Source organism: Monodelphis domestica, chromosome 1, assembly GCF_027887165.1.
Source record: "Monodelphis domestica isolate mMonDom1 chromosome 1, mMonDom1.pri, whole genome shotgun sequence".
Lineage (NCBI taxonomy): Eukaryota > Metazoa > Chordata > Mammalia > Didelphimorphia > Didelphidae > Monodelphis > Monodelphis domestica.
In genome coordinates this window covers 483,455,288-483,481,594 of record NC_077227.1, presented here as the reverse complement: position 1 = coordinate 483,481,594, position 26,307 = coordinate 483,455,288, and the positions used below count along the sequence as shown (strand labels likewise).

Sequence of the window (26,307 nt, the reverse complement as noted above, 5' to 3'; positions counted from 1 at the left end):
CTGTAAATTTGGAATGCCAGCTTGATATATGTGTGTGTGTGTATGTATATATATATATATGTGTGTGTGTATATATATATATATATATATATATATATATATAGCTTTACCTTCTAGCTACAACTTTCATTTTATTTTTAAAAAATTTTTACCTTCTGTCTTAGACTCAATACTAAGTATTGGTTTCAAGGCAGAAAGACAGTAAGGGCTAGGCAATTGGGGTTAAATGACTTGCCCAGGGTCACACAGCTAGGAAATGTCTGAGTCTACATTTGAACCCAAGACCTCCCAGTCTCCAGGCCTGGCTCTCTGTCCATTGAGCTACAACGTTATTAATGTATATCAATTTCCTGAAGTTATATATAATATTCTTATGTCAAAATTTTAAAAAACACAGTCTGAAAATAACTAGTAAAATAAAGAAGGCCAAGTACTTTTAATTATTTGTGGGCTTTTAAATTTTAATTCTGAAAATTTACTTTGGCCTAATTACTAACCTTCTTCAGAGAATCTCCATGTCTTTCCTGAATATATTTCAGGAATGCTGTTGTCCACTGTAAAGTTGTTGCCTTATCAGTCTCAGCATTGCAGAATGGAACTAGAAGATTCAACTCATCACAACAAATCCGAATTCTGCGCCTGCATTCAAAACCCAAAGTAGTCATGAAAGAAACTAAATGAAACTAGCCATCTAAAATGATGTTTCTTTTAAAAATTTTTTTATTATAAACTTAACACTCTCGACAAATACAAATCATTTTGAAGCCTTAAAAGTAAAAAGTATTTACATTTTTCATTGAAAAAAACATAGTAGTTTAAAAAAACAATAATGTATTTTTTCTTATTCCCCTTCTCAGTCTATTTGTGTACTTAGAGTTGTTGTCTTTATTGTTTTTTAGATGATATCAATGTGTGTTGTTTTCATTGTGCTGACCTTGCTTTGTATCACTTCATATAGATCTTTCCATTTTCTTTTTATTCTTCAAACTTATTTTTATGGCACAATAATGCTCTGCTGCATTAACATAGCATGATTTACTCAGCCATTCTCCATTTGTTGCTTAAATATACAAATAAATCAGCTACAAATATATTTTTATACAGATTATTTTTCTTTTAACAGCATCCTTAGGATGTCCTAGGAATGAGAATGCCGAGGACCAGCTATCTCAAAGATCACTTTTGTGGCTCTTATTATATTTTGTCTAATTGCTATCTCCAAAAAATCTATACCAATCTACAGTCCCACCAACAATGTAGCAGAGTGCCTGTTTCCTTGTAACCCATCAACACTGAATATTACTTCGTTTTCAATTATTTTTGCCAGAGTGCTAATTTTAAGTTATTGTCTTAAAGATGCATTCCTCTGGTAATAGGGAATTTGATGCATTTTTAAAAATATACTCTAAACTTTTAAATAATTGATAAACTATAATTCTAAAAGACTGGTATTTAAATACTATGATATCTCATAAGCACTCAGCACACAAGAGGCACTTAATAAATTTTGTTGGACTGAAGTAGATTAATACATGTATAATTTGAAGTAAAAATTTATGGATTAGTAAAATATTTCCAAAATTGTTCACTTTTTAGAGGTATTAATGCTTTTAAGTTGTATGGGTAAAATCTAATGGTACTAAGGTACTACTAAGCAATCCAAGTATGCCAAATGTAGACCTGAAATAGTAGTAGTTTATCTCCAAATGTTATTTCACATACAATCTGGGAGGAATGAAGGATATATAATATCACTTGCTAGAGTCAAAGTTTAGTTAATTTGCACTGTATCTCTAGACTTCATTTTAACTTCCAAATTTTAGGTTCATCAGTATCCACAGTCTTAAGGATGCTGTTACTGTGAAAATGTATAAACATGGCCCTATTTGCCAATCTGCATATTGCTAACCACATCCACAAAGCAAGTGAGCAATCACTAGATGCTAGTAGCACAACTGCACAATTGAGGTTGAAATGGATACTCAAGTAGGAAAAATTTTCTGTTTTTGAAAGTCTGGACCCATGATTCATCAGCGTATGGCACTCCCAGTGTGGAAATTCCTTTCACTGATGAAGGTCAACAACTTCTCTGCATACTTATTGCATAATAAAATTGCCTGGGGGCATTGAGAGGTCAAGTGACTTGCCCACTGTCACATCAGCAGTATAGATCAAAGGGAAGACTTGAACCCAGGTCTTCCTGACTCCAAGGCCAGCCCTCTTATCCACTATGACACACTGCCTCTCAAAGGATACATTTGTAATGTATAAATACTTATAGAAAACTTATAGTCTACTGAAGTGATGTATGTGCCCTATATGGCTTCATGATGTCATCAATGTGTGTACTCTCTCCACTAGTGCATACTGATGTCTCATCTTGAGTGAGTCTTGCCTTCGATAGTCTAGCCTTCGATAAATCTACCATGGAGGATTTGCACAAAACACTAGAGGTCTTCTTGGAAGGTCTTAGCCTCTTATAGATACCAGTGTTGTAAGTAAATCAACCAGCTGGGATAACTCACTCATGCTACATGGAAATCCCACCTCCTTTTCCAAGCATATATTTTGTTGTTGATACTTTACTATACTTCTTGCAGGCAAGTCATCATTGGTAATATGCACAGCCTACTTACACACCCACCATGAATCTCTCCAATGCCCTTTGGATCACACACAAGTATTATTCTTCAGAGATTGAGGTATTCCATCATTCACAGTCACATAGCATCACCTGGAGAATATTGGTATTAAAAAAATGGGTTGGTGTGTCAGGGAACAGCTTGGGATCATGGAAAGCATTGCATAATTTCCCACATGCAGTTAAGCACATGGTCTTCCTTCTATTCAATTCTGGACCCAGAAAACTGTCCATGTAGTGCCTTATCCAAGATGTAAGTAGTGACTAATTTAATAGGTTGACCATCCAGCTATATGTTATAATTTGGGTAGTGTGTATTCTTATTCCACTTGGTTTATCCTACTGTAGAATTCTAGGTCAATCTCTTTTGCAGCTGTGAATCTCATTCTGGAAAGCCTGTAATGTCCTGGAGGTAGGTGCAATTAGTTCATCCACTGGGATTCAGTCTTCCTTTTGGAGTTTGTTCAGGACATCCTCAATGACAATAGTAAATCCCTTTGGCAAATATATTTTCCCATTTTATGTTTCACTTGGTAATCACTGTTTCATTGAACAAAATTACCTCAGTGGTTAAATCTATCAAGGAATCTCATATTATCTTAACATATACACTGTTTGCGTAGAATTTTTAAATCAAATCAAATTATTTTTGTAATTTGTAATAAGATGCAGTTGGATCTTGTATTCTTTACTGTTCAATCAGTTGTGTGAGTGAAGAAGTGGTATCTTAAAAAATGGTCTGTGAGTCTTCCTGTCCCCTTCTCAAACGTGCATCAAGAGCACCCTTAATAATTTCATTTTCATAAAAGTTTCATAGAAACAATAAAGTAGGAAAATGAGTTAGTAGCCGTTGATACTGTTGTCTTTTCTTGGTAATACTATCATCTATGATTTTTTCCTCCTATTTTTGTTATCTTTCCCCATTTGATAAATCTCGAAAATCCTTCAGTTGCCTCCAAAGCTACATTGCCTCAAGCAGATTTCTTCTGCAAATGCTTCAACAGACCCAGCCACTCTTCCCAGTGTTAGTTTCTGAAGTGCAGTTCTTGTTCTTTATGAATTACTGAGGTACAATGAATTCAAATGTAATGGGTTCTATTGTAATCAATGAAGGAAGTCTAGATCATTATAAGCTGAATCTCAAATTTGTTGCATTTTTTTTTTGTATATTTGTTATCCTCCTTCCAGTTTCATCTATAAATGCTATTGGGACAAATTGATGTAATTGGGTCTCATGCCCAGCTTTGTGAAGACTCATTTTCCTTTTGCTACTTTTAATTGTTTTGTAAGGTAATATTATAGGCAACCTCCCCCATGCTTTGTGTATAATGTTCTATAGCTGCACTTGTACTTGAAATTGGTGTTGCCCTTGGCTGCTATAACTGCTTGGCAAGGTCATCAAATGTGTTCACTGGATGAGGCAATTAAAGGGTTTTTAAAAAATAACTTACTATTATTTATAGTGCTAAGAAATGGGGACAACCAGAGCCAATATTTTTACCTTTAGTCATTTCCCATTTTTCAGAATCAACAGCTTGTTTAAATAAGTTGAGTTTGAGTTGCGGTTTCTACATATAATGTTGTCTTAACTTTATCCTTTTTTTTTTCAATTTGGTGTTGATTTTGATCTTTGCTCTAATTGATGGTTCAACTCTACAAAGAGAGCTAATTCAGAAATGATTCACAGTCATTTAATATGATATTGGTTAATTTTATTTTCTGCGAAGTATTTTGGTGTTCTGCACCTCCTGAATCTTTCCTTATAAAAGTATTCATTGAAATATAGACCTAATATTTTGGAATTATCTTTAAGACACTGGATTCTCTTAATTCCAAATCATATGTTGTAAAGTGTTTTGCAATCCTTCCCTGTGCTCATCTTCATAATGAAGTCACTGAGCATCATGACATACACACATATCTATACACATATCTAGCTATGTATGTGTCTGTACACATACCTATATTGACTTAGTTTGGAAGGATCTTGTCATGTTCTTTACTTCTTCATCCTCTGGAAAACTCCTATTCAAAAGCCTTACCAAGGTGCAAAGATATTCTTGAATTCTCAAAGGGTATATCAGTGAAGTGCATGCTCTGGCACAATATGCCATGCTGGAAAGGTTTCAAATATGATCCTATGATTGATCAGTCCTACTATAAAATGGGCAGCTAAGCTAAGGACATAAAAAGTTCACCATGAGGTGATTGACCAGAGGGCATTAATTCTTTGGCCATGGCAAGCCAAGATACAAAGAAAAAGCAAAATAGTCCTCAGTCCTAGGCAGTCTCCTCCCACGTACACAGTAAGGGTGGCCAAATAACAGAAAAGAGAGTACAGAGTACTAAGAATCACACTATTTTCATGCCATCTACAAATATCAACTTGACTACTGACATCATTAAGTACAAGATCTTTGCCCATCAACTGAAATGATATAGGACTGCAGGAATGAAACACGTTCATACTGACATTCTTGCTATATTAAAACCAAAAAGACATAAATAAGTTGAAACTAAATGCAAGTGTGGTTCACAGCTCTCCCTGGAGAGGCAAACAATGATAGTTTCATTGCATACTCAAAGACAAGAAGAAACATTTCATGGGACACTTGGAATGCTTGTGAAAGCAAAAGCACAATGACTATGATGAAAATAATTATAGCTCATATGCATCTGATATAGCTCTCCTTTAAAATGGAACTAACTTGTTTTAATTAAGCATTAGAATAAGAAGATTCAGCTTTGAATTTATGATAATTTTCAATTATCTATGTTTTTACATAGAGAGGGCAACATGATAGAGTGGAGGGTAGACTTGAAATCAAGAATGACATGAATTCAAATTCCAACTCCACTTCAAATCCATCAACACTTACTGGCTATGTAAACCTGGGTAAGTCAAAACTGTTTTGAGTAGCAGTTTTCTCATCAATAAAATAGTAATGATATTTGTAGTATCATCTCACAGGATTGTTCTATCAAATAAGACAATACATTAAAAGTCCTTTGCAAACCTAAAGTACTATTTGAAGCCAGCTATTATTTATATGTTCAAATATAAAGAAAATTTTAAACAAGACGGTACTTGAAGGATCTGTGATTTCGTCAGTGTGGCTACTGCCTCCACCAATGCAGATTGTAATCCCTTTACTAATCAATCAGTCAACACGCATTTATCAAGCCCCTTCCATATGACAGGCACTGTGCTAGGCATTGGAGATACAAAGACAAAAATGAACCATATCTGCCCTTGAGGAGCTTACATTCTATCAAGAGACACAACATATATACATAGAAGTACATATCAAGATAAATGCAAGATCTGAAGGGAGTAAGCACTCATAGTTGGAAAGATTAGGATAGATTTTATGTAGAAGGCAGTGCCTGAGTTGAGCTTTGAAAGAAATGAGTGATTTCAAGAAGCAGAGAAGAGAATGCATATCAGGCATGGGGACAGCCCATGCAAAAGCACTGAAGATACAATATCATATATAAAGAATAGTAAGAAAAGCTACTTTGGCTGGACCATTTTGGGACAGGAATAAAGTTTATTAAGGCTGGAAAAGTAAGTTGGGCTAAGCTATTTAAATACTAGAGTTCACATGTTATCTTAAAGGTAATAAAGTTTATTCCATATGAGTGTGGCATGGGCAGATATGTGCTTTGGCATCTCTGTGGAGGATGGACTAAAGAAGGGAAAGATTTGATGCAATTAAAGTTACTGAAAGAGTATAGGGAAAAACTAATAAGGATATGAACTAGGGTAGTGGCTATGTGAATAAAGGGATGGTTGACAAAAATAACAACTTAATGGATACATGAAATAAGAGAGTGAGGAATCTAGAAAATCTAATTCCAATGTTCTTAACCTCAATGATTGGAAATATGATGGCCCTTTTGACATAAACCAGGTATTTCAGAAGACGGATGGGTTTTGGGACAGGTTGAGTTTGAGGTGCTCAAAAAGCAGTTGGAGATACAGGCCTGGAACTAAAGAGAGACTGGGGGTGGATTTAGAGATCTGAGGGATAGTGTCAGAAAAAAAGATATTAAAACCCTATGGTTGCTGATGAGGCTAGCAAGTGAGAGAGAAAAGGATATAGGACAGAGGTTTGGGGCATACCCACCAGTAAGGAAGCATGATATAGATGATGAACCAGCAATGGAGACTAAGAAGGTGAGATTAAGTAGAAAGAGAATCAAGATAGCAGTGTCATAGGAAATCTTTGGGTTGCTATCAAACAAAAAACATTTAATAAGCTTTCATTATGTGCTTCAATTAATGCTAGAAGCCAGGCATACAAAGACAAAATGAAACCATCTTTGCCATCAAGGAACTTATGTTCTATAGAGAAAGATAGCATGTACAGATATACATTTATACAATAAATACACAAAAAGTACAAAATAAATTGGGAGTTGGGGAAGGCATTAGCAATTGGGGGAGGGGGAAGCACATGAGGTAAACTATGGTCAAAAAATTAATTACCCTGTAGTCATAGTTATAAGTTTCTCCAAACTTAGCTAGGCCTGTTCTCAGACAAGAAATGATCATCAGAACCAAACCCAAAGACTTTCTAGTTTTGAAGGACTTGCCAGAGCTTGTTTGAAGGACTTGCACAAACTCTGAAAACTCAAAGTCACTGCCATTTCAATGACACACTGGAATCATCTTCAGTGAAGAATATAAGTAAAATTTTAAGATCAATTAAAATGGGCAACTCTTAATTATAGGAGGAAGGACATGAGGAAGACGTGAGAATAGGAATATGAATACTATAGATAGGTTTATTTAATCTATGAATTTATTTTACTGATACTCCAGCCATTAATTTCAACCTTATCCCTCACTGTTTTACCAAAACTACTCTTAAATAATGAAATGTGACAGATTAGTTTTACTTCCTATTACCTACCCTTTAGTTAAGGTCCTAGTAAGCAGAAAATTATCCAAAAGCTCTTTAGGAGAAACCAATATTTTTAAAATAATGTGAATAAAATTTACTAAAGCATTTAACTTACCTTCGATCTCTTTCCATTCGATTATGCCTCTCCCTGCGCTGAGAGCGTCCACCCTGTTGCCCACTTTGTGTCTGGTCACTCAAGCTTGACTGTGTAGACTCTGTGGATTGCCAAGCACCCTGTGAAGTTGTGGTGCTCTGGCTTTCTCCTACATTCTGAATTTCACCAAGAGCTCTTCTTTCTACATTTGTGTCCAACTGACGCATTCGACTTCGATTTCTTTTATTTATTGCTTGTTTACATAACGCTTCTTCTTTGCAAAACAAGAAAAAAAGTAGTACTTTAATTTTTTATTCTCCTTTTAATGGGTTAATAATTAATAATTCTCCTTTAAATTAGTACCTAATATATTAATCCTTGATTTTCTGTATTATTAGATTCTGTATTAAGTACAAAATAGAAAAATTAATATTTTGTAGTTAATATAAATTTTAATGAAAAATTAATAAATTCATTTAAAATTAACTACTGTACCTCTTTAGTAAAAATGCTACTCCCTTTTAGCAATGAAATTAATTGTTCTTTCTAGCACTAAATCTCAAGTCTATTTTATATTACTATATTTGGAATGTCTATCTATTAACAATGAAATACTTTTAAAATATTATATAATTAATGAAGCAGGAGGTCCTCCTGATCCTATTTCTGAAAGAATCTTTAGGTACTTAATATATATAAGCTGGAATTATTCAAATCTGCTAGTATTCAGAGTAAATAAAAATTGGAGAACTAAATATTAATACCTAAATATAGAATTGCTTTCTCCAAGGAAGAAAAACATCTTTTCTTCCCTTTATTAAAGCATAATACAATAGTATTACAATTGATATTCTTAATGGAATTTTTAGAAAAGAACAAAAATGGAAAGGACATAATACAACTTAATACCTTCTTACCCTAGAGGAAATCTTAACACAAATTAGAAAAACAGAAATTGAATTTATACATATCATTTAGAAACCAGTCAAGCCTCTCCATAATGAATTCCATAGAATACTTTCTCCCTACAGTGATTATTTAGAGAAAGAGGTAGCATGGCAAACACCTTTATCTTATTCCTTTCCCTAAAAGCTCTAGAAATGTTTTATTGAGTGGTTTCTAAAGCTTAAGCTCCTCTTTCCCTCCACTTCTACATGGTGAAAAGTGTTTGAAGTGTAAAAAGTTAAATTATAGAACTGACCCTGGATAAAACTTCAATATAAACCAAATTTGTCTTGATATCAACTTATGTCCCTCCTGAGCTTTTTCCCATCATGGCTCTAAAGTTTCCATGTCTGCATGTTCAAACTTTGGCATCAGGCCTACACTAAGGTTACCAAGCTATAACATTTCATAAACTTCAATAAAAATTCCCATTCTCTCAATATAAATCTCAATTTCTTATTAGGAAGGAAGCAATCTGATTAACCTAATTCACACTAAGAGTTGAAAAACTGATAACCACTTAACTATCTCTAAGAGATTTATATTTTTTAAGATGAAGCATAAATGAATCTCCAAGTGGGAGATTTTAGTGCCCTGTGGCAAAATGAAGTAAAGAATTCTAAGGTAATATTTTTAGAAAACAGGTCTCCATTTAACAGGTTTCTTTATTAGTACAAATGCTGCTCAGTGGCAAAAGAAGACCTGCAGTATTCAGTTATAACTCAGTAGCTCTCAACTATAATTCCAAGAATATAAAATCGTACTCATTGTACAGAGTGCCTATTATTCTACCAGAGACCAAAATACCTTGTTCTACTGAATTATTTTCATAGAAAATTTGTTGAAAACAGAGCCCCAAACCATTGTTAAAGGTCAATTGCTTGGGTCTAGAAAAAAGCTTTTTTATACTAAGTACCTCATTGCAGTATCTGCTATGATGGCAAATTTACCTATAGAGGATTTCAGACTCCTCAATTAGAAGTGAAGAGAAAATGAAAAAGAAAGAACTACTATGTGCTTTAAGCAACTTAAAAAAATAGATTAAAAACTATTACAAAATTCATTATTAAATATTTACTAAATTAGTTATTAAAAAGAAAAAAGCCCAACAATGCAAAATACTGCTATATGAGGTAAGCACAATTCAGATGTTCAAGCTCAAGAAGGAATGCTCAAAATATGAAACATGATCACTTTAGGAATATGGGGAAGAGTGGGAAGGTTAGGAATCACTGATAAAATACTAAAAAGGTTTTCCAGTAATGGGAAATTCCTATGTGACAAAACCAATGTCTAATGAAATTTTTATTATAATGTCTACTGCATAGCCTAGCCAAAGAAAGAAACTCTTGTTATCTTATGTCATATATCTTACCTCCTACTTTAATCCAAACCTGCTCAGGTAAAGGCTTGTTTCTACTGCCTAAAGTCTGTTTAGTAGATTCAATTTCTTGCTGGTAACAGAAAGAAAATGCTCTGGGTAACCCAATATCTTGATGTTTGGCAGCTTCAAGTATAGAACATGAGTTACTAGAACTCTGGAATATAATGAAGGAATAGCAATATAATTAATTTTATTATCAATATGCATCTTAATCTCCTCTGTGCTGCCACAAGTAAAATGTATTTTAACATGAAGTAAATACTAATAACAGCATTTATGGATATACAACTTTGAGACTTTAAATTTGCAAGCTACATATTGTGGAGTTTAAAATATTCCCAAAATATCTCTATTAAAAAGTTATCAGGTCCAATGAAAAGAATACAATCTGAGGCCTAATTAAGAAAATGATTAATAAAATCTATCAAAAATTCCTTCACAAAAAAACCTATTCTAATGCCTTATTCTGGCATGGACATGACCCTGGGTCCTCAAGGACTATGTGAGTGGAGCACAAGCTTTGGCAGTTTCTACCAAGCTGGAAAGGCTTGGAACATGATCCTGACAATAAGAGTGTGTCTGCTGTCCAAGGGCCAGCCCAGCTATGTATGGAAAGGTTCATCACCAGTAGGTCAACCACCATAGGTGATGAATTCTTTGGCCATGGCAACCCGTCAAAAGTTAGTACTTCAGAGCTTCACTAATCATTTTCCCTACCTGTGTTTGTGAAAGATTAGAATTCCCAGCAGTAGAACAGGCATTTGCAGTAAATAATGGGTATGTAAATTGCAAAGCAGTAGTAGCAGCAGCAGTTTTATTTTTCACTAATGTGGTACATTTGTTTTGCTGCTGATGAAGAGGAACATTCATTAGTTCTGATGGATGTCGAATAAGGGTTACCAAACTGCCAAAACAAAAAGGACAACCCAGAAAAAACAAATCAAGAATATGCAACTGATACTCTTCCAGACATATTTTAGTCACTGACTGACATTTGATTTTCTAAATATAGGTCAGTTACTGTTACTGACCTTAGCTCAGTGACTGTGCTCTCTCCCCTTACTCGCCACTAAAAGGGGGGTGGTATTTTAATTTCTTATTTTAAGGGTTCAATTATGCTTCTCTTCTAAGTCAGTGAAAACAACTCAGGGGATATCTGCCACCTTCATTTGCTCTATTTCTTCACCCAAACCACTCATGAAGGGAAAAGAGAAGATGGTCAAGCTTTAGTTAGAATGGGCAATGACAAGGTTAGCAACAGGAGAACCTCTGCTGACCACAAATCCAGCCCCAGCAGGTAGGCCCCTGATTTCAAGTACTATTAGATTTCAGTAACCTGCATATAATAGGTGCCTAATAAAGGTTTAGCTGTGTTTGTTGAATACAATAAATTGGAAAAGTTCACTTAATGGATTTTGGCATATTTTAATCTGTGATTTCAATAGTCTGGAAAATTTCCTCCACAGATACAAATCAGTAGTTTTTGGTCTTTGGATGTTGCCTAGGATAGAGTTTAAGTGACTTGCCCATGGTCACAGAGTATATCTTAAGAGGAAGGACTTGAAGTTTTCTTTTGTCCAAGGCTGGCTGGTCCTTCATACATTATATTACATTATATAAATGCACATAAATATATACATGTTATACACACATGTGTATATGTATATGTATGCAATGAAGAGTAATTTCAGAGTTCATAAATGGTGAATAGGAAGAATTCTAAATAAGGAACTCAATGAAGAGTGAAGTAAGCACAACTAAAAAAGGCTATAGGTCAATTGCATTAAAAATGAAATTTAGAGCTATGTAATTATAATGCCCAAGGTTACCTCAACAAGGTAGAGGATAGGCTTACAATGTTGATTGGTTTTCTGAAACTACTTTTAATTCCCTCTTTCAATCTTTTATTACAAGGAATGGTTCACAATGAGAGCAGGGAAGGGATATATTTGGAAATGAAGGTGTTTAAAAAATAGATATTAATAAAAACAAGATACAGAAATTTTAAATGTATAAATACATACATTGATGGGAGGCCTCAGTGGTGGACTGGAAAGAACATATGAGTAGGAGTGAAAAAGCCTAGGTTTAAATTCCAACCTTATCATTTACTAGGCCTTTGAACCTAGGTAAGTTATCTTGGTTGTCTTTTTATTCTTCCATAAAGTGGGGACCATAATATCTATAGTACCTACCTCACAGGAATGTCTGAAGATTGAATAAAGCATTTTACAAAACTTACAAACATAATCTAAATTTATTATTATCACTACTATTGGTGTGAATCTGGGCAAGTCACTTTATGTGAGTTTCTTCATCATTAAATTTTAAATTTGATTTATTTAAATAGGGAAAACTTCCCCTCCTCCATGGGTAGGGGAAGGGGAATATTAAAGTGGAGATAATACTTGCACTCCACCAAACAGGATGCCAGGATGGCACTCTGTAATCTGTAAAGCACAATATAATGGTAAGCTATTTGAAAATTATATGGTATGAATTACCTAAGCATGTTATTTTTAGGTGTTCTTGAAATTTTTGTATTCAAATTCATGAAAATATATTTGAAGCAACTTTAAAAATCTACTATGAAATTAAAAAAAAAGAAAGATCTGAAACACACTTGTTAAGAGTAACTCCAGATTCCTGAGGCTCTTGGCACCTGGGAATTTCTGTCTGGATACTGTTGAATCTGTCTTCCAGCCGAACTCGGACTGCAGATTTAGATCTAGTTTCTGGCACGGGAGCCAGATTTTCAACAGCTATATTTTCTTTATTTGGTCCACCAACATTTTCTCCATGCTTAACTCTTACCACACTGTGGCCAGTGACCTCTACAGAACTACTGTTGGGTGTTTTCTCTACCTGGTTGGCAACTGTCACAGGTAAATTCGATTCACTGAGCAGCATCATTCTCAGCTCTTGGAAATCAATGTGTCCCAGACACTGGTTTGACCCCACAAAGCTGCCATCAGAAGTCAGGCCTGACTGGCAGATGACTGGATACACTGACTGGCTCCCAGTGCTGTTGGAGGAGTAGCTGGGCTGGCTGGTGCTGCTGGAGGATTGGTACTGAGCCTGGCTCGAGGGATTGCTCGCGGAGAAGAAGGCAGAATTTAGCCGGGTTTCCAGCTCCCCTTCGTTGGCTTGGGCCTCCATGTGGGAATAGAGTATGTGCTGCAGTTGTGTGTACTCGATCTCCGTCATCTCCACCAGGTTGAGGTCTGTGGTGGTGAAGCTCAGGCCCTGCTCTCCGAAGGAAGTGTCATTGGAAGGGCCCTCGGCTGCGGGGGCGGGGTCGGAAGCAGCAGCGCCGCCGACTGCAGCAGCCGAGGCCGAAGCAGCAGCAGCAGCAGCAGCAGCAGCAGCGGCCGCGGCCGCCGCCTGAGGGGTGGACGTGTGGGGCTCTCGGGGGGCCGGACCGGACATGACTTCCAAACACCAAGGCGACCTGGGTGCTGTGGGGCTTCCACCCCGCCGCCTTCTGCAGAGGACGACAGCAACCCCGGCAGGGGATGAGCTTCACCCAGAGTTGGAGGCGGGGGAGAGGGGCGGGGCTCGTCCCAAACCCCCGCCCCCCCGGCTGACACGGGCGCCCCGCCCCCTCCCCCTGGTTTGGTCACCTGGACGCCCCCCAACCACAAGGCGTGGCGGCGGCGGCGGCGGCAACAGCAGCAGCAGCAGCAGCAGCAGCTACGGGAGCGAGGGATGGGGGGAGGAGTCTGCGCGGGGCGGCCCGGGAGGCCCCGTTCCCCGCGTCGGGACCCACTAGGAAGAGGAGGAGAGCAGGGAGGGGGAGGGAAAGTAGAGGGAAGGAGGGAGGGAGGGAGGAGCGGCGGCTCGCGCCTAGAGGGAGAAAGAAAACGAGGGAGGGAGGGACGGCGCGCACCAGAAACCCCGGGACGGCGACGGCGGCGGCGACGAGCCGCGCGCAAGAAGCCCACTGAGGCGAGCAGAAGCTCCCGTTGGGGGAGGGAAAACCGCTCACCCTTCGCAGAGCCCAGCACGCGTGCGCACGCCAACTCTGCCCCGCCCCCTTAGCCAACGGTAACCCCTCCCCCCGGGCCCCAGCAAGGCCCTCCCCCCTAGCCCCGTTACCCGCCGCCTCACTGGCCCGGGGGGCGGGGCTAACCTAGCCTCTTCCATTCCCCGCCCACCCCGGAGTGACCAACTGCCTGACCCACCAGCCCGTGACCGCGACCGTTCCAGGGCACAGAAAGACGAAGGGGGAGGGGGACAGAGGATTATGACTGGAGAGATTGGAGGAAGTATTGAAAAACAGGAGGGGGCCCGGGGTTAGGAGCTGGGGAGCTAGAGACGAGGTTAAGTAGAGAAGGCGCTAGCTCGGGGGTAGGGGAACGTGTGCGGGATTGCGCACGTGCGCGTGCACACGGGTCGCCGCTGTGGGTGTAGGGAGGGAGCGGGAGCGCGCCTACACGTCCGGGCTGCTGTGGGAAGCTGTGAACGAGCAAGGGAAGGGAAAACGTCTCTGCACGTGGTGCGCGTCAGCCGGAGGTCTGGAAAGGGACCCTTCGCGTCACGCCACGCCACGCCACGCCACTCCACGCTAGGTCCCTGGACCACGGACAGGCCCACATGCACTGGCTGTTGGAGGCCCAGGTCTCCTAAGGAGGTGGTTTTATTTCTGAGACTCGGGAGTGTGGGGGAGGAGCAGGTGATTTGGGCGAGGTGGCTTAGGAAGGTTTTCTGGCCTTTGCCAGCTGGTGTAGTTTCTGCTCAGCTTTCAGGGAAAAAAACACGACCAAAGCTCGGAATATCAACCCCGGTAGCTGTAGTATCATTCCAGCTTGTACTTATGTAATTTTACATTTTAAAAGTTAAGGGTTTTGTACCTCGTAGCTTCGTTCCTGGGAAAGTGTTTCCCTAGCTCACTCTTCCTCTCCTTCCCCTCAGCTAAGAAACAGTTGCTTCACCTGTTACTTTGTTTACTGAGAGTCGAGTTTTCAGACCTCAAACCCCCTAAAAAGATTAAGTTGACATCTCGGAGGGACTACACGTTTGGCACATCCGTATATAGTGTGGAGAGAGCACTTGTCACCACTCTGGCTGGTAACAGTTTGATCCACAAAATTGAGTAGTGAACTAGGTGGTGGTCTCTAGTCCTTTCGGTTCTTTAAAACCCTGGTAAACTCATTAGTTAGCATGCCACTTCCCTTTTGTAAATTTTCCTTTCTACTCTTCCTTAAGAAATTATAACCTTTGGGGTCTAATTTTCATCTATCCTGTAGTTTCTTTTCACTGGCTTCCTACATGACCAAGCTAAAACCCTGCCTTCTACCAGAAACTTTTAAAGGTCTCTCAATTCTGATGCCTTTCCTCTTTTGAATATTCTAATTTAACACCTGTAAAACTTGTCTATACATAATTTTATTCATGTTGTCACTTCCATTAGATTGTGAGCTTCTTGAGGGCAGGGACTGTCTTACTAATTGTGTCTCTGTGTCTTGACTCTAGCACTTAAGGCAATGCCTGGTCCATAGTTTAGGCACTTAATAAATGTTTACTGACTAAATGACTGGCTTCATTATCCCTTCGAATTATTTATAAGCTTAAAACATTAATTTTATTCTGCTAATGCCCATCCATACACGGTTTTAAGATGGCAACAGGAAGGCATTTTATTCCAATTTAAGAATAACCGAAAATAAATAAATAAATAATGGTAAATTTGTCTCAAGATTTTATGAAAAAAAAAAAACTTTCGATTTTATGAGCATCCCATTACCATTTAACCACCATATTATGATACTCCTCTAGAAATTCCTTGAATTTTCAAGGAAAAACTAGCATAATTATAAAACTGATATAATTGCCTAACAAAGCTAAAAGAAAGATGCCAACATGTTACACAGCAACATAACATCTCCACTTTTCTAGGCTTCTGAATTATCCCCTTAAATCTGCTGGGAATCTCAACTAATATACTCCCAGTACACTAGTACTAATCTACCCCTTTAATTACAACAAATTTATGGGAAAACAAAACATAGTAATGCCAGCAAAAGAATAATCAGCCTGATACAATGAAGCCAGCTCCAGTTTTGGAATCAACCTCATTTGAATCTCAGCTCTATTCTTTACATCTGTGTGACCTTTGACAAATCATTTCACTTCCTTGGACCCTAGTTTCTTCACATATAAAATGAAGATTTGGTTTCGGTGACCTCTTAACATTCATTCATTCATTCATTCTTAGCCCTATATCTATGACTTTGATCCTGTTCCAAAAACTGTGTATCTCAATGGCCAATTCATTTTGTTTAATCTATGAAGTTTTCAATGAATACATTGATGAAGATTACAACTCATCCACATTCTCTCATTTTGTTCAGCTCTTATCTATGTTCTCCCATAAATTCTCCACAAGAGATTCAACCAATGTACAGGAAGGCTACCTCTGGTTCTTGACATTATGTAAATCAATAGTCGTCAGTTATCCTTTGCTCATGCCTAATGGCCAGTTCAGTTTTTCTGTTCCACGTCTAACATGTTGCTTCTGTTCGATAATTATCAGTTTATAATATATCACAACTTCAAGTCCCACCATGAACTTTTCCATTACCCTAAATGCTGTCTTTAAATTTTATTTTTTAAAGATATTTTATTTTCTCATTTACATACAATCACAATGACTCTCAAATTTAATCATTTAGCAACTGCAACACTGCATGACTCACCATTGTACATTAATATCAGTGTAAAAAAGATGAGCCTTTGTTTCAGGGAGAAATTCATGTTCACTGAAAGTATGTACAATATCCCAAAAGCAATCCTACTTGTTCTCTCCTATTCATTTCTGGATATAGCTCATTGTCTATGTACAGTGTCTGTCCAAGACATGTTTAATGGTCTCTCTGGGTTATCCAACCAACTAAATACAAGGTAAATAGAAAGTAATCTTAGATGGAAAATAGAGAACAGGAAAAAACCGTGTGTGAGAGACAGAGATTCGAGTCTTGAAAGAAGGTAGAGAACCTAGGAAGCTAAATGAGGAAAGCATTCCAGGTGTGGTGCACAGAACTTGTAAAGACAGAGTTGGAAGATGGAGGATTGTGTGTGAGAAAAAGCCAGATATCCAGTGTAATTGGATTATAAGAGTAGATGGAAAGAAGTAAAATATAAGTAAGAAGGGGCAAAGTTGAAAAGGACTTTCAATGCTAAACAACATTTTGTATTTGAAATTTGATCCTAGAGTAGTGATGGCAAACCTTTTAGACATAATGTGCCATGGCCTGTTCCCCCTCCCCCCTCCCAGTGTCCACCAGTTATTCCAGACAGAGGAAGGGACAGGAATGGCCTGGATGCTCCACTTAGGGGAGGGAGCAAGCGCTCTATTGGGCTGCTGGACAGAGGGGCAGGGAGGTGTGGTGGAGAGGGGGAAGGGAGCAGCTCCATCTGTGTCCATCTACCTAACTCTGGTGGGCAACATGTGTGCCCAGAGAGGTCTCTGTGTGCCATCTTTGGCATGTGTTCCATAGGTTGACTATCACAATTCTAGAGGTAATTTGTTATCAGCATTTTTTGAAAAAGTTGGGGGAGGGGAGCATGGCATGATCCTACCTATGCTTTTGGAAAATGTCAGCTGATTGGAGGATAATTTGGAATGGAGAGAGGCATGAGGCAAGGAGGCCAACAGACTAGGGCTGTTGCAATGGTCCATACAAGAGGTGATGGAAAAAGTAGTTTTCAAGGGAAGAAATCCAAACCATTAATAGCCATGTGAAAAATGTCCCAACTCACTGGTAAACACAAATCAAGGCAACTGTGAAGTTACTCATCACACCCATAAAATTGGCAAAGCTGATCAAAAAGGCGCTGGTGCAGTGTACACGGAAAAGCAATTTGGAACTATGCCCTCAGTTTCTAAACTATCCTAGCCCTTTGATCCAATGATACCACTACTAGGTCAAATAAAGAGGAAAAAGCCATATATACAAAACCAAACTGATGGGGTACCTACCAATTGGGAGAATTGCTGAACAAATTATGGTATGTGAATGTAATAAAATCCTATTGTACTATATGAAATAAAGGGAACACTTTCTAAGAAACCCAGCAAGATTTATAGGAATTGATTCAGATCTAAATGAGCAGAACAAGAAAACATTGTAAAGACATGACTGAAAGGCTTAAGAACTTTGATCAATGTAATGACCAACCTCAGCCCAGGGGATTCATGATGAAACATGCATGCTACTCACTTCCAGACAGGTGATAGACTTTAGGGCAACAACTGAGATGCTTTTTTGGCATGATCCCCATTTTCTAAAAATATAAGAAGTTATGATGGTGTGAATAGAGAAAAATGTGACGCGATGTTTGGAAAGTTGAAATTATTTGACAATAATCTGGATATTGTGTGAGGAGCTGAGGATGAACTCGGGAGAACTGATGAGCTATTTCAATCACTGCTGCTTTATATACCTGTTTCTTTACTTGTTTTACCTCTTTAAAGTCATCTTCTGGTTTCCGGTCTAGTTCTATGCTAGATTCCTTTGTAAAGCCATTTCTGATGGTTCCAGACCATACTGATTCCTCCTTTTTTTTGCTATTACTATTTTCTACTACACAATGTAGCACAAGATAAAAAAAAAAAGATTCTTTGTATGGAAATAGGTATCATGTGTATCATGAAGTAGCATGCAGTGGTTCTCAAAGTGTGATCTATGGACTTCTGGGGGTACCCTGTTTTCATATTATTGTTTTATTTAATACAGTAAATACCAATAAATAAAACCCACACAAACAGGGTTCTCTAGGGAAGAGGGGAACTCAGTAGTGTTTTAAGATGGCAAAGGAGTAAAGAGGTCAAAAAATGTGAAAATTGTCAGAAGACCAACCTGGATTCAATTCCTACCTCTGACATATATTGGTTTTGCCACAGGCTAGGAACCTAAAACTTTAAATTGCAGAAGTTTTCTCATAACTAAATTTCCTATGCCAATGAAATCATAGGTCTGGTCCCATCATATTTCTTGCCCAAAATCTTTGTCACATGTCATCCTAGCTTAGTGTACTGAGGGTTAACCCTTTGACCAAAACGTTTTAACCATTTGGAATATATACCTTATTAGATGAAACTCTAATAGAAATTATCTCGTTTGCATTGATTTTGAAATGTATAACAATTGCCACATTTTGGGGGTGAAGCTCATTTTGTTCTTAGCTAGATTTCAGATGCGAGGTTCCTCGATAAATTTGTTTCATTTCTCCTACTAAAATTTAAGCTGCTGAGATTGAGACTATCTTATCAGCTGTGAATGTAAGAAAGTTACCACTGTTTCCTCATCTGTAAAATGTAGATTATAGCACCTACCTCATAAGGTTGAGATTCTAGTTTACATAAAGTGCTTTGCAAACCTTAAAATGTTAGCTATTATTGCCTACTTTCACATCTCATAGAAACTAGCATGCTTCATTATCAAATATTAATCTAGATGGCTTTTAAGCCATCTAGATTTGTGATTCTATGAATCTAGCAAAAAACTTGGGGAACGTATTCTCAGTCTGTTTAGACTCTACTAGTCCATTTTCCTGCCATAGAAAGTTTATTATGCTGAACCTAATTAAGCTTTAATTATTAAGAATCTTTTTTGAAGACAAGAAAAAAAGGGTCTGATGCTGAGAAATAGTATAGGCCATACTGCTATAGGCCCTTTCTGCAGATGTGGAAAGTAAAGCAATGGAGGACTTATAGTAGAAAATGTGGAAAATCAGATAGGTCCTCCAACAACAAAATCAGGGCTCTTTTCACTACTCCATGCTGTTTACAAGCATATTAATTTTTTCTTTTCACTATATAGATAAGGTGAGTTTTTCTTCCCTCATTTATTTCTACCTTAAATAATGCAGTAAGTTTTTTTTAAGTCTGAGATTTTTGATTAGTTGAATTCTAGTTTTTTGTTGTTAATCCATGTACTGAAATTTTAGTTATCATTCAAGTTAATTTGCATTATAAAGCACTATTCTAAGCTTAAATTTATGAAAGGTGTCCAGAAAGTAAGTCAGTAAATTATTATATTCCACTACAAAATTTTTCTAGAAAAAATAGTAGAGAACAGGTAATAACAGACTCAAAAACATTCTGTAGATGTTTATTCTAATTACAGTAACAAAAACCTATGAAGTTCCATGTTTTAATGTACAATGATATACTTTGCAATATAAAATACAATTTACAGAAATTTCTATCAAGTAAACCTAAACAAACACACTTGATTTTTTTTACATTTGTGTATTTAAATTAGAAATAGTTTAGTTTTTTTTAAAAAACTTACATCATATTAGATGTTTGAGCTTTACACCTATTTAACATTCTAACTCTTGTTTTATGATACAAATCATCCAAATTACTAAGTTCCTGATGGCTTTAGAACTTAAAAATCTGTGCCTATATAAACTGTAAAATCCGTAGTGATGTGTAAGTGGAGTAATAGACCCCAAGAAGCAAATGATAATATTTTCTAATTTATATTTGCAAAAGTAGTTTATGAAAATATAAAAAAATTATCAAAGTGTATTTGTACAGTCAAATAAATTAGCAAGGTTTTCTCTATTTCACACTTTAGTACTTGAAAAATAGATGAAAAGAAGCGGTATACTGTATTTCACAGTGAAAAAGCTTTCCACTTAAGTTTGTAGTACTTCAACTTATGTCACTTTTCCTTTCATCAACTTTATGCAAACATTTTTCTGTTTTAAGTGGTAAACTTTTACATACACCATCAGTATTGTAGATTGACAAATGTTAGCAATTTTAAGCTAGGTAGATTTTGCCTGAAATTACTGACAAACTGCTGAAAAAGCACTATTCTACAAACGAAATGTTCCTGATTATTCAAATCAAAGAAACAGTTTAAAATATATACTTAATTGGTTTCTAACTTTTTTGCTTGTGTTTGTAGAATTTAAACATTTTCTAATTAACTGACATTTAAAAGCTTGAAAGATTTCTACTGGGAGATATGGATCTTATCAAACTCAGTATTTTTATAAGGCAACAGAAAAATCAAGGGGAAAAGTCAGATTTTTCTTTTTAGTTTGTTTCCTGGTTGAACGCTATCCTTTACATTGAAAAGATAGTGTCACTGATAGAAGCTTTGTATTTCTTAACACTCCATTAATTACAAACTACTAATACTGTGTTCTTTCACAATCACTTCATAAATACATGCAGTCCACCTACAGTAAAATCAGCATAGGACAGAAATACATGGCCCTCTTGTAAAGCACATACTATGAAACCTGTAAAAAAAAATTTACGCAGAAATACTACATGTGAGATGTAAGTAAAGGTATGGCTCCTAAGGTCCAATGAAGTTCCCTTAAAAGTTTTACAATACAGTCAAGTTATTGGAAAACATAACTTTTTAATCTGAAAAAAGCAATATGCTTTTTATACTTTTTCCCATTTCTGTATTAATTTTAAATGGAAATTTTAAGAGTTAAGTAAAAAAATCATTTCAGAATTGTAAAGATGTGAAATTTCGTAAGAAAACATATTGTACAAAAAATTACAGTAAGTTGAAGTCCAGAATGGTTCCACTCCATCTGATTTCATAGCAGTTTCAAAAACTATTTTCCTTGAACACATTTTGTAAGGCTGGCTTTAAAAGAGACCCCCCCCCCCAACATTGAGTATATACAGGTAAACCCCACGTGAAGTCTTTTCCATAAATATTTACACACACACACGTCACATAAGTACGGGGAGTAAATTACTCTCAAATATTTATGTTTGAATAGAAGTTGATGAACCTTCTGTTTCAGCTGGTTTTTGAACTTCTTTCTGTTCTTCTGGCTTTGAATCCCTACTACTTTCTTTACTTTTACTTCTGTCTTTACGGTCTTTTCCTCTATCTCGTTCTCTCTCCTTTTCTCGGTCCCTATCTCGTTCTCTGTCCCTTTCTCTTGTTCGATCACGATCTCTGTCTCTGCTTCTTGATCTGTCTCGATCTCGTCTTCTGTCTCGGTCTCTTTCACGGTCCCGATCTCTATTTCTGCCTCTCTCTCTGTTCCTTTCCCATTCCTTGTTGCGTTCAGATTCCCTCTCTTTATCCCTATTTGGATTCCTTTCTTTATTTTTGTCCCAGTCTCGATTAGAGTCTTTTTCCCGGTGTCTTTCCCAGTCTCTGTTTCTGTCCCAATCTCTTTCCCTATCTCTACTCCAATTTCGGCCACGATCCCTTTCCCAAGGTTTCCCATGATCTCGGTCCCTTCTTCTATCTTCAAAACCTCTACCTTGTCTATTTTCTGAGAGCTGAGTTTCAGGTTCATCTGATGACTTTTCTTTTGTGCCTCCTTCAAATCTTTCTCGCTGTCTCCCTTCAAAAGCCTGATTTCTATATTCATGACTTTTGCCATCTCGGAAATCAGATGATGGCCATTGTGATTCTGATTCTGAGGCCTGTCCAGATACATTTGTTGGTAAAGGAGCAGATGGACCAGCTTCTTCCCATCTCTCCTTCCTGTGTTGTGGTGGATGGCTTGGAAGTTCAAGTAGTGGTCTTGGAGCAGGCTTTATACCCTGTGGAGATTGCCCCTGAAAGTGAAATCTTGAAGGAGGCTGTTCATTTTTTTCTGAAAATGGAGCAGCTCCTCTTGGCCCAAACTGAAGGGGTGTTGGACCTCTCTGGTTTGCAAATCTTGGTGGTGAATTTACTCTTTGTTCTTCAAATTGCTGTGGTTGAATAACCCTTGGTCCTGGCATAAAGTTTGGTGCTGGGCCTCGAGGACCTTCAAATTGATTGGGATGAGGACCCCGGGGCCCTTCAAACTGGTTGGGATGGGGACCCCTGGTGCCTTCGAATTGGTTGGGATGGGGCCCCCGGGGACCTTCAAACTGATTGGGATGGGGTCCCCGGGGCCCTTCAAACTGGTTGGGATGGGGTCCCCGGGGACCTTCAAACTGGTTGGGATGGGGTCCCCGGGGACCTTCAAATTGATTGGGATGGGGTCCCCGGGGACCTTCAAACTGGTTGGGATGGGGACCTCGAGGGCCTTCAAACTGAGTGGGATGGGGAACCCGAGGGCCTTCAAATTGGTTGGGATGGGGACCCCTTGGCCCCACAAAATGGCCAGGTGGTGGTCCTCTTTGACCTCCAAACTGATTAGGAGGAGGGCCTCCTCGGGGTCCTTTAAACTGAGATAGTAGAGGTCTTCTTTGTCCTCCGAATGGGAAAGGTGCCGGGCCTCTATTTCCCATAAACTGAGATTGTTCTGGCCCCTCAAACTGTGGAGGGCTGGTCATATCACTATACTGGGAATCTTGGAATTCCCTTTTTTCTCCATGGGGATCCCTTCGATCTTCAAATTGTGATGGCGCCACTCCTCTAGGTCCACCAAGATAAGAAGGTGAAGGACCTCTGCTGTCACCAAAAGGAGGTGGTCCATGTTGTCCAGAGAATAATGAAGGAATAGGTGCCTTCTGTCCCCCAAACCTGGCAGATGAAGGCCCTCTTTGTCCATCAGTACCAGAATTATTCTCTTCTGAAAACTGAGGTGTTGGTCCCCTTGGGCCTGGAAAGTTGGGTCCATGAGGTCCTGAAGTTGCTCCATAATTCCTTGATGCAGGTTCATTTTGTCCCTGAAATTGTGATTGAGGTGGACCTCCTTTCAGTCCAGATAAAGGAAATGAAAGAACTCTGTTATCATCAAGTTTAGATTGTGAACCTCTTTCTCCCTCATCCTGAACAGCTGAGGAATCATTTTTTTCCACAAACTGAGGATTTCTCCTATCTTCATACTGGGACGAACCAAGAGATTTTTCCTGAGATGAAAATACTGTATTTGAGAAAGGGCCACTTGCTCCAGCTGGTGAATTAAAAGTCTGCCCATCATTTTGCACTGGGAAATTTGGTTGAAAAGATGTATTGGGAGGTGTTGGAAGGAGTACTTTTCGTAAAGGTTTAGATGAAACTTCTGATATTGATGGATGAGCATTTTCTAAGTGATGTTTGGCTGTGTTGTCTGAATTTTCACTTTTATCATTCTGTCCATCCTGATCAAGAACAGTAGCTTTTTCACCTGTAACCCACTTATCATTACTGTATACCAACTGAGTAACTGGATTCAATTCTTTTTCTTCTTGCGATGGTGTAGGCAACTGACCCAAATTAACAGCTGCAGGAGGTTCTCTCATAGATGTCCCACTATGTGAGGAACTGGAAAGTGGCTTTAGCAAATTTTCATTTTCATTATTCTCTGTAGCTATTCTCCGAGCCTGTCGTGGATCCCTACTTTGTCTTAGATCTGAACTTTGGTTTCCTGAATGAGCTAACTGACTTGATATTGAAGATGAATCTGATTTATCTGCATTTTGTTGCTCTTGCTGAAATATTTCAGTCTTTGTCAAAGATGATTTTGGAGGTGGTGACATCAATGCATCTGACACTGAAAAGTGAGCCATTGAAACACCAACTGCAGCCCTTTGCTGCCTAAGTGCTTCTTCTTGTTCTTCTAGTTGCCTCTTCTGCTCCTCTATTTGCTTATTTAGTTCTTCTAGCATTTTTTGCTGTTCTACTAAGGAAGAGGGAGCAGAGATATCAGTCACATATTCAGATGGCCTCTCTGTGGAATTTTTATTATCTGTGCACATTTTATTGGGTAAGTCATCAATAGTAACTTTAGCTTCCTCTAAAATAGTTTCATCTTCTGGGTCATAAGCCACATCTTCTTTCTCTGATAATTCAGAAGGTTTTTCAATGTCATATCGTTTTTCACTTTCAGTAATTTGAGTTTCAAAAGCTTTCTCTGGATCATATTCTTCTTCAGGATCATATGGTCTATCATCCTCTTCTTCCTCTAGAGATTTATCTTTTGACATTTTGCCAAACTGCTGAACAATTGGATCTAACAAAGGAGTTGCTGGAACACCTTCATCCATCTTTGATTCTTGGTTTAACGTTGAAGTAAGTTCAGAGTCCTTAGTAGCCGAGTCAAATGATTTCTTCTTTCCAAAAAGAGTTTGCAAGATGTGTTCTAGGGGTGAGGCTGTTTTTGAACTAGATGAGTTACCAGGGGAGGAAGTTGTAGTTGTAATAGTTGCTGATGAAACTGATGGAGTTGTGGTGTTTGTAGTCCCTGTTTTAAGTGATGACAATATTTTTAATACTGATGATGATGCTGGTGGATCCGGGAGGGGTGGTGGAGGAGGTGGTGGTGGAGGAGGTGGTGGTGGTGGGGATCCAGGTGGTGTGGTACTAACACTAGTATCTGCAGAATAGAGCTGATACTTTGATTGTTTCTTTTCAGACTGGGAAGATGTAACTCCTTTGGGATAGACTGAAACTTCAATTTCTTCCTGTGTTTGAATTTTGCTTCTTTTTTCTTCCATCTTATCCAACTCTCCAGCATTTGAAGGTCGCTTTACTTTTTGACAGATTACTAATCCCAGTATTATATTTGGACGTGGTGACTCAAGACCTAGGGGAGAAAAGTATATATGTTTTAGGATGCATCAAAGTTAAGTTTTATTATTTAACAATAATTTCTTCTTTTAGATAGTCTTAGTAGAATCTCTTCTTATAAACTATTAGTGGGTATATGAAAAGTTCTACAATTTTACATTACAAAGCACTCTTTATGTTATAGAATACATACATTCTGAAATTTATAAAACAATTAAATATTTGTATAAGTGGAAGGAAACTAAATCACAGGGACATTTGGCACACAAAACACTCTAAAATGTTACTAGTCATCACAAGCCTTAAAGGTTAATAATAGTCTACATTATGGGAAAAAAGGGTAAAACCACAGAACATTTCCAATACTCAAGTGCCTTCTTAAATTAGTGCTTTGTCATGCTTAGTATTTATGCAAAAAACTATTGATATAATAAAAGTAGCTAAAAGTAAAAATAACATTAAAAAATTAATGTATGACTTATTCTCAGTCAGCTGTATGACATCTGTTCATAAAGCAAAGGAAAAAGGCTTCTACTGATATATAGTAACTTTCTTAGAAGTATAAATTTCTTTTCTAAACTAGGGCATAGCAATAATAGTACTAATAGCTACCACGTACATAGTACTTTAAAATTTGCAAAACACTTTACATATATTGTCTCATTTGGTTAAAGTATAAGGTTCTTACAAATTAAGATGAATATTAAATATTTACTGTTAACATTTTTTGTCTTCAATAATCTTAAAGCATTTTAGAAATTGGGCAATGGTAGAATATGAAAAAAACAAATTTCTGTTCCAGTGGCAAGCAATGATTTAACTCCATAATATGTGTAAAAATATTTTTTAAGTAAACCTATAGACAATTAAGCAAATATATAGTAAACTTATGCTTTAGGGTATTA

General features: G+C 37.7%; 2 protein-coding genes across 27 annotated transcripts in view; both read right to left on the bottom strand.

The window, feature by feature from the left end:
* The window catches only part of TCFL5 (transcription factor like 5), a 33,748-nt gene extending 19,644 nt beyond the window's left edge, over positions 1-14,104 (bottom strand). For 2 of the 11 annotated variants that reach the window (XM_056812864.1, XM_007475586.3), the window contains exons 1-4: positions 12,598-13,583; positions 10,692-10,878; positions 9,966-10,128; positions 7,667-7,919 (exon numbers count right to left, since the gene is read on the bottom strand). In XM_056812864.1, coding sequence (XP_056668842.1) covers positions 7,667-7,919; positions 9,966-10,128; positions 10,692-10,878; positions 12,598-13,403 — 1,409 coding nt within the window. In that variant the 5' untranslated portion in view covers positions 13,404-13,583. Of the gene's footprint in view, positions 1-497; positions 640-2,644; positions 2,735-7,666; positions 7,920-9,965; positions 10,129-10,691; positions 10,879-12,597 lie in introns of those variants that run through there. The other 9 variants (XM_007475585.2, XR_458465.3, XM_007475582.3 and 6 more) reach the window with 9 other exon arrangements.
* A 5,969-nt stretch (positions 14,105-20,073) lies between these two features.
* The window catches only part of DIDO1 (death inducer-obliterator 1), an 89,736-nt gene continuing 83,502 nt past the window's right edge, over positions 20,074-26,307 (bottom strand). For all 16 annotated transcript variants that reach the window (XM_056812859.1, XM_056812853.1, XM_056812855.1 and 13 more), the window contains one exon: positions 20,074-25,418. In XM_056812859.1, the coding sequence (XP_056668837.1) occupies positions 21,727-25,418 (3,692 nt within the window). In that variant the 3' untranslated portion in view covers positions 20,074-21,726. The remainder of the gene's footprint in view (positions 25,419-26,307) is intronic.